The sequence below is a fragment of the Micropterus dolomieu genome, linkage group LG12, assembly GCF_021292245.1.
Source record: "Micropterus dolomieu isolate WLL.071019.BEF.003 ecotype Adirondacks linkage group LG12, ASM2129224v1, whole genome shotgun sequence".
NCBI classification, from domain to species: domain Eukaryota; kingdom Metazoa; phylum Chordata; class Actinopteri; order Centrarchiformes; family Centrarchidae; genus Micropterus; species Micropterus dolomieu.
Window position 1 is genome coordinate 3,319,349 of NC_060161.1, and position 7,128 is coordinate 3,326,476.

General features: G+C 41.6%; 1 protein-coding gene across 1 annotated transcript in view; it reads left to right on the forward strand.

Moving 5' to 3' along the window:
- The first annotated feature begins 5,255 nt into the window (after positions 1-5,255).
- LOC123980678 (zinc transporter 6-like) overlaps positions 5,256-7,128 on the forward strand; it is a 55,958-nt gene continuing 54,085 nt past the window's right edge. Inside the window, exon 1 of the mRNA XM_046065199.1 lies at positions 5,256-5,484. Coding sequence (XP_045921155.1) covers positions 5,268-5,484 — 217 coding nt within the window. The 5' untranslated portion in view covers positions 5,256-5,267. The remainder of the gene's footprint in view (positions 5,485-7,128) is intronic.

Sequence of the window (7,128 nt, forward strand, 5' to 3'; positions counted from 1 at the left end):
TCTCACCCTCCCTTCCCTTCATCCGGGCTGTCTCGCTCTCTTTGTCTCCGTCCCTATAGATTTCAGAGTCATTCACCCCAGGGCCCCCGACTCGGCTCGGCTCGGCTCAGGGGGCCTTACCGTGTCACTTGACAAACAGTTGCACACAAAAATCTCCATTCACCGGCGTACAAATGAGCAACTTTGTCCAAAATATTCATGAATGCACACACAAAATTACATCAGAGAGTTTGTAAACACACACAGATCTACGGGGCCCCACTCATTATACACACATTTTCACGCATGAATCTGTCACGCTTCCTTCCTTCCTTTACATGAATACATGAAATATATCTGACTCCGCCTGCTGGCTGTCGGAAGAGTCACAGAGCTCGCTGCACACATCTACATTTAAACTTTTATTGCCTTAGCTGTAAGACGTTCACAATTAAGATTTTTTTATTGTTGCGTGAACAAGCCATCTATCTATCTATCCATCCATCCATCCATCCATCTATCTGGACAAATTTGCTCATTACTACATTTCTTTTTTAAACGCTTTGGTGCACTTCAGAATTGTTCAACCACCGCATAATCTGATCACTTGTGCAAATCATAAAAACAATTTCTCAGTTTTGAACTAGATATCTGTTGTGATGTGGATTTGGGACGGTAAAAAAGTAACTGTGAATCCTGTCCAATCTCTTGCAGTGTATAACTTTATACTGATATGCCATATTAAAAAAGCGCAGCCTTGTGCCAGTTCAATCATTGTCAAACGTTAGCCATCATTTACACCAGAAACCACTTACAGAGTATGCTGTTATATTAACATCACGACTATCTTGTTCGTAAATTGTCAATGTCATTCTGAGGCACTGACATGTTCAATGACACAAAGATTTGCTTTTAAGAGATAGGCTAAGGATTTTGAGCAGGTTAGGGCCTTTTGCAGGTAAACCACTGTGTTGTGCGGTTTGTACTTGTCACGAGGCCCCGGCTGTGAGCTTGTTCTGGGAGCTGGGGGGCGTGCCTGCTGCGGACCCTGCACTCACCTGAAACCCATCCGCTATCAGCACACCTGCTCTGTGTCCCACAATCAGCCACTGCCTAAATAGGAGGCTCAGACATCCAGTCCTCGCCGGATCGTTTAATCTCCAATTGGGGCTGTTGTAACGTAAATTATTTATTTAATTGTTTAAAAAATGGGCCAACGACCAGCCCATAAAGCACGGACAGCAGCCTATTGGGTCATTTTCTATACTGTCACTGGGCCAATCACATCTCTTATTGGCCCCCCTCCCCCTGTGGCCTCTGTTCCTTGCGTTGCGGGCCAAAAAAATAGTTTTCAGATGGAGACTGCCAAATGCGTTAACTAGTGATGTGCGATACCACCTTATTCATGTACAAGCCAATACCAAGTAATACCCAGGCTGGTACCGATACTTTTTACATATTTTATTTCTAGTTTAATGTGACCTTCCACTCCCGTTTCTGTATTTATGAGGAAATAAGGAGCAGGCTGTAACCTTACCAATTCAAAATAATAGCTGCATAATGACAACACATCAAACTACTGTCATATTCTTTAATTATAATAAAAATATCCTGCTCAGAACTGCCGCTTCATGACATCATCCTCTCATTTTGACTCAGATGTTCAGCGAAGTTTGCTGTGTTGCCAAAGTATTTCACTGTCTTTGCACACACATCACACACAGCGTCATTATTACCTTCACAGCTAAAACACAGCCAGACGTGAATGATTTCACAGTCAGTATTCAATGGTGGGAAATGCAAAGAGCTGCAGCGGCTCACTTAAAAGAAGCTCCGTCACAGAGCTGTAGCGTGAGCAGGACTTTGGGGCTGCAGTAGCTTCATCATCAACTGCAGTACCCTGCGTGGTGCAGGCACAGGCCCTTGTAGAGAGCCGTGGAGAGAGGAGAAGACGTGAGACAGCGGGGCGAGACAGTGACGTGGCCGAGGGAGAGGGAGAACGATAGAGAGAACGCAGCCTTGAGGGGGAACCGGTGCTGATGATCCTGGAGTCAGAGACATGTTTTCCCATCTTCACGCGCTGCTTCCTGTCCGTCAGGAAGTCTGTGATGCACCTGCAGGTGGAGTCAGGCACGCTCAGCTGGGAGAGCTTGTCCTGCAGCAGGGCCGGGATGATGGTGTTGAAAGCAGAGCTGAAGTCTGTAGAGGGACAAAACACTAGACTCAGGCCCGCTGGAAATCCAGATCAGTCCTCAATACTTAACAAGTATTGCTGGTAGATGAACACTTGGAGTTCGAAAGAAGTTACTGGACTCTGTCAGAGATCAATGCAATAGAGTTTATTGTCAAAGCAAGAAAAACCCGAGCTAGCCTTAGCAGACCGGTAAGGCACACTGAAAACATGGTGTGGAGCTTCTCATTATATAGCCCTTAGCTCTCCCTAGAGAGGTGGGGCCTCTGCGAGATACCTGCCTATTTTTTAATTTAATGTAGCCGTTAGTTAGTTCCACTAGTGTAAATCTCTCCTTGGTGTTTTCTTTTTGGACCGTCTTAAAACCCCATTCCTGTAATATTATACTCCCTTAAAATCCTAATTCTCCTATTCTCCTTACAAACATTAATTCATCTTTATTGTCAGTTAACTGTATAAACACATTATCTGAGGGTACTATTTCGTAGTCATATATTTTTAAAACATTTATGTGTTATAAGACACCAGTAAGAAACTCGGGTCGGGCACTTCCCAGGGTTTGGGCCCCCTTAAAGTGCAATTTATACTTCTGCGTCAAATCGACAGTGTAGGTGACGGCGTAGGCTACGGGGCTACGCAGAGGCTATGCCGTCGCCTGACATGCACTTCCTACACTACGAGTCGACGCGGACCGTAAGCTCTGTGATTGGTCGGCTGGGTAGCCTCGCAATGCCTCCGAGCTGACCGGAAGTATCCCGCGCTTTGAAGTAACATTTACTAGCGGCCAAAACGGCGGCTGTAACACAGTGAATCAGTATATTTGACCGTCGCAACCCGAGCGAAATTACTCGTTTCGCTATCAGATTGTGATCCATTTGGTCGGTAACATTTGAAAAGGCTACACTAGCAGCACGTTGACAATTTTACCCCCATTTACATTAGCGGCGTAGACGCTCGGGTTGTGACGGTCAAATATATTGATATGTGCGTAGCCTACGGCGTAGGTACGCACGTAGACCCTACGCAGGAGTATAAATGGGCCTTAAGAGCGTCTCTGGTCTGTGGCGAGGCTCTTCAGCCTGGGCAGTCTTGTGCTGAGTCTGAGGAGGAACAGGTTGTCTGACAAACGATTTGAGACTAATACCCATGATGTACCATTCTTTGATAAGCATGTAAAGTAAGAGGGAAAAATCTACTTTAAAGCCATAGTTCGGCAAGTGAGCTTCAGTAGGTTTGTTGTGTCGGTTAACCGCACAGTTCAAATTACATTACATCACCTATGCTTCCTTTAACCTTCCTTTGAAGTCTCGCCATATCTGATATTGAGTGTCTACATTTTTTTATATTATTTTCAGCAAATTAATATTTGCACTGGTTGGAAGGACAACCTATTTTAAGTTATGTTGTATTGTAATGAAAGAATTATGTAAAAAAATAAATGTTTCCAATGAAATGCCAATTAAAGTTTTAAAATTTTATAGTACTGTAGCCTTGTTCTTCTCTTGACAAATGTTGGGCTGATGTTCACAACTCTGTTGTCAGCTTTGAAATGTTAGAGAGCATTAATAAGAGATCATGTGTATGTTCTCAATGTTATAAAGATTTATGTTCATCTGGGCATAAATGAGGTGGAACTTGTTATTTGGCAGTTATTGTTGTCATCGCAGGTGATGTTACGCAGTAATCCAAAAGTAATGTAACAAGTAGTGTAACTAGTTACTTTCAGCAGTGAGTAAAATAGTAAAGTAAGGCATTACTTTAAAATAAAAAGTAACTAGTAATATGTAATATTACTTTTTTTGAGTAACAAACCCAACACTGTCCAAAAGTTATGTAACTAACATGCCAGGGCCGATGTTTTGTCCCAGTCCAGCCCTGATTCACTGATGGTTAAAATGACTAAACTGAAAAGATATCATTATGTTGTGTTTCGGTGATTAAACTGTATATTCTCATGACATTTCAAGAGAAACCTATATTTCGAATCAGTGGTGGTCTGGTTTGAATGAGAGACTGGCTGTGTTACAAGCGTGATGAGCTTGGAGTTTTGTAGGGTGACCAGACGTCCCCGTTTTGAGCTGTCCCCGGAAATGTCCCCATTTCTAACTGTGTGTTAATCATTGACTGTATAAGGTGTTAACAGACCTGAAATCAGATTTTACGTGGCCAGAAAGACCGGACAGCTGAGAATACAGGGGACGTGCCGAAAAGTGATCGCCCCCCGATAACCGATGGGAGCATGCAGAGCACGTTAAATCTGTATCATCAGTCTCTTAACGTCTACAGCTGCTTTTATCGGGATCAAACAGACACAACGTGCAAAGAAACATCACTTTATGTCCGTGGTAATAGCAAAGATACGATATCCTTATGACTTTTATTTTACTTGCTGTGTACCAACCAATCCAGTCCTTTTTACCTGCTGAAATACCTTTAAATGGCCAATACAACCCAAGTAGTGCAGTATTGTACTTGCCAGAAAGTGATTGCAGCCTCTACGTATTGACTGAAAGGTAGTTTCTGCCTAAAAAATGACTTAATTTCATTCAGAAGAGTTCGACAGATTATAAAACCGAAATTGTCCCCCTTTTTTTTTATTAACAACATTATATGTTTTAACGACATACTGACCACCCGGTTTTCATTTCAGAAATCTGGTAACCTTAACAAAAACTGTAATTTACCGTAATGGATGCCCTTATAAAACCAGCAAAAATACTTAACATTTGATGAGCTGGAACCAGTTTCGAACAATTAATGACTATTTGTTTCAGCTGTATCTGAGATAACCTGAATGTGTTGATATCTTTTTCTTTACAGTTTTTGTTGATTTTGTAATTTTGACTGTAAATGTCACAAGCTTGATTGTCACTATCTTAAAATCCTTTCAAAAGCAGTTCATAGTTTTGTAATTCCTGTTATCTGTTTTATTTCTGGCAGAAGAGGTCCTCCAAAGAACAGACTATGCCTCTGAGTCAGCATAAAAACACAGATCTCTATAGCATCTGAACAGTTTACTTCCTGTTTGCTTCTATGCGCTTTCACTCTGTGATGATATATACAGATCTGCGGACTGACGCATGCGCATCGCCACCAAATGGAACAGACTCATGGGTACAGGAAGTCCAAAATGGCGATGGACGGAATGATGTCCACGTCTTCGGGTCTGTCATACCACAATGCCGGGGACTTTTACCCCAGAAAGTTCGGCCCTAAGCCCGACGTGGTGCCGTCCGGGGTGACCGAGAGGAAAGTGGGTCCGCTGGATAAACCGGACATGGTGTCGGTGGACGTTATTAACGTCAACGATTCAGGTTTGTTATGCTAACAGGCTAACAGCTAACAACACGTAGCCAGTCAGCTGGTTCTGCTAACTGAGCTACCAGCTGCTTCTGAGTTCGGTTCGTTTCAGCAGGTTATAACAACAGTACAGACTTTATCATGTCTTTAACCGGCAGAGTTTAGCCGTCTTACTGCTTCGTGTGGCCCTTTTGGGGCCCTGTATCTTGTTGGTTAATGTTTGTGTAAAGCTAATCCAGCTAACTTAGCTAGCAGTCAGTTTAGGAAGTTTGAAGTCTAAATGAAAAGCTAAAACTGCAGATAGCAAGTTAAAACTGGAGAAAACTAAAGGTTACGTTTGTATTTAATTGGTTTGTATTTGCACATTTTATGAAGACATGTCAAGAAAAGAAGTCACAAAAGTTGTTTCTTTGTCAGTAAAGTCTGTCCGGTTTTAGATGCAAGTAATATGTCTATATTATTTATTATCATTACACTTCAACAATCAAACGTTTTACAACACCCCCCTGTTTCTTGTTTGTATGTAAATCCAAGTAGTTCAAGTCCAGTGAAAAACCTTAAATGGGACAAAAGTAAGCAGCAAACTGCCAAAGTTAAAAACAACATTTACGTCACCAAATCAAAATTTTTTAGATATAAAATCAACAATTAAATGAAGCAGTTTGGTTCATTATTTCACTGTAGGATTAAAATAGTTATGTCACTATAAAATATTGTTGCAATTTTAAACATATTGCAATATTATCTTTTTACCAACTTCAAATTATGTACCCAAAGAAAAAAAGATATATTTAACTGTTTGTTCATCTCTCTTTTTTAGGCCATTATGGGGCTGTTAAGTTTTCTATTGGACTGAAAAGGCAATCAATTTTAGTATTACAATACCAAAAAGTTAAATTCTCTTGTGTAATTCATATGATAAAGATAGATAGTTTGCGTCCATGTATCGTTATAGTATGGCCATATCCCCCCCCCCCCCCCCATCCCTAATCAACAGGTCTGTCTTCATATATACAGTGAGGAAAATAAGTATTTGAACACCCTGCTATTTTGCAAGTTCTCCCACTTAGAAATCATGGAGGGGTCTGAAATTGTCATCGTAGGTGCATGTCCACTGTGAGAGACATAATCTAAAAAAAAAAATCCAGAAATCACAATGTATGATTTTTTTAACTATTTATTTGTATGATACAGCTGCAAATAAGTATTTGAACACGTGTATCAGCTAGAATTCTGACTCTCAAAGACCTGTTAGTCTGCCTTCAAAATGTCCACCTCCACTCCATTTATTATCGTAAATTAGATGCACCTGTTTGAGGTCGTTAGCTGCATAAAGACACCTGTCCACCCCATACAATCAGTAAGAATCCAACTACTAACATGGCCAAGACCAAAGAGCTGTCCAAAGACACTAGAGACAAAATTGTACACCTCCACAAGGCTGGAAAGGGCTACGGGGAAATTGCCAAGCAGCTTGGTGAAAAAAGGTCCACTGTTGGAGCAATCATTAGAAAATGGAAGAAGCTAAACATGACTGTCAATCTCCCTCGGACCGGGGCTCCATGCAAGATCTCACCTCGTGGGGTCTCAGTGATCCTAAGAAAGGTGAGAAATCAGCCCAGAACTACACGGGAGGAGCTGGTCAATGACCTGAAAAG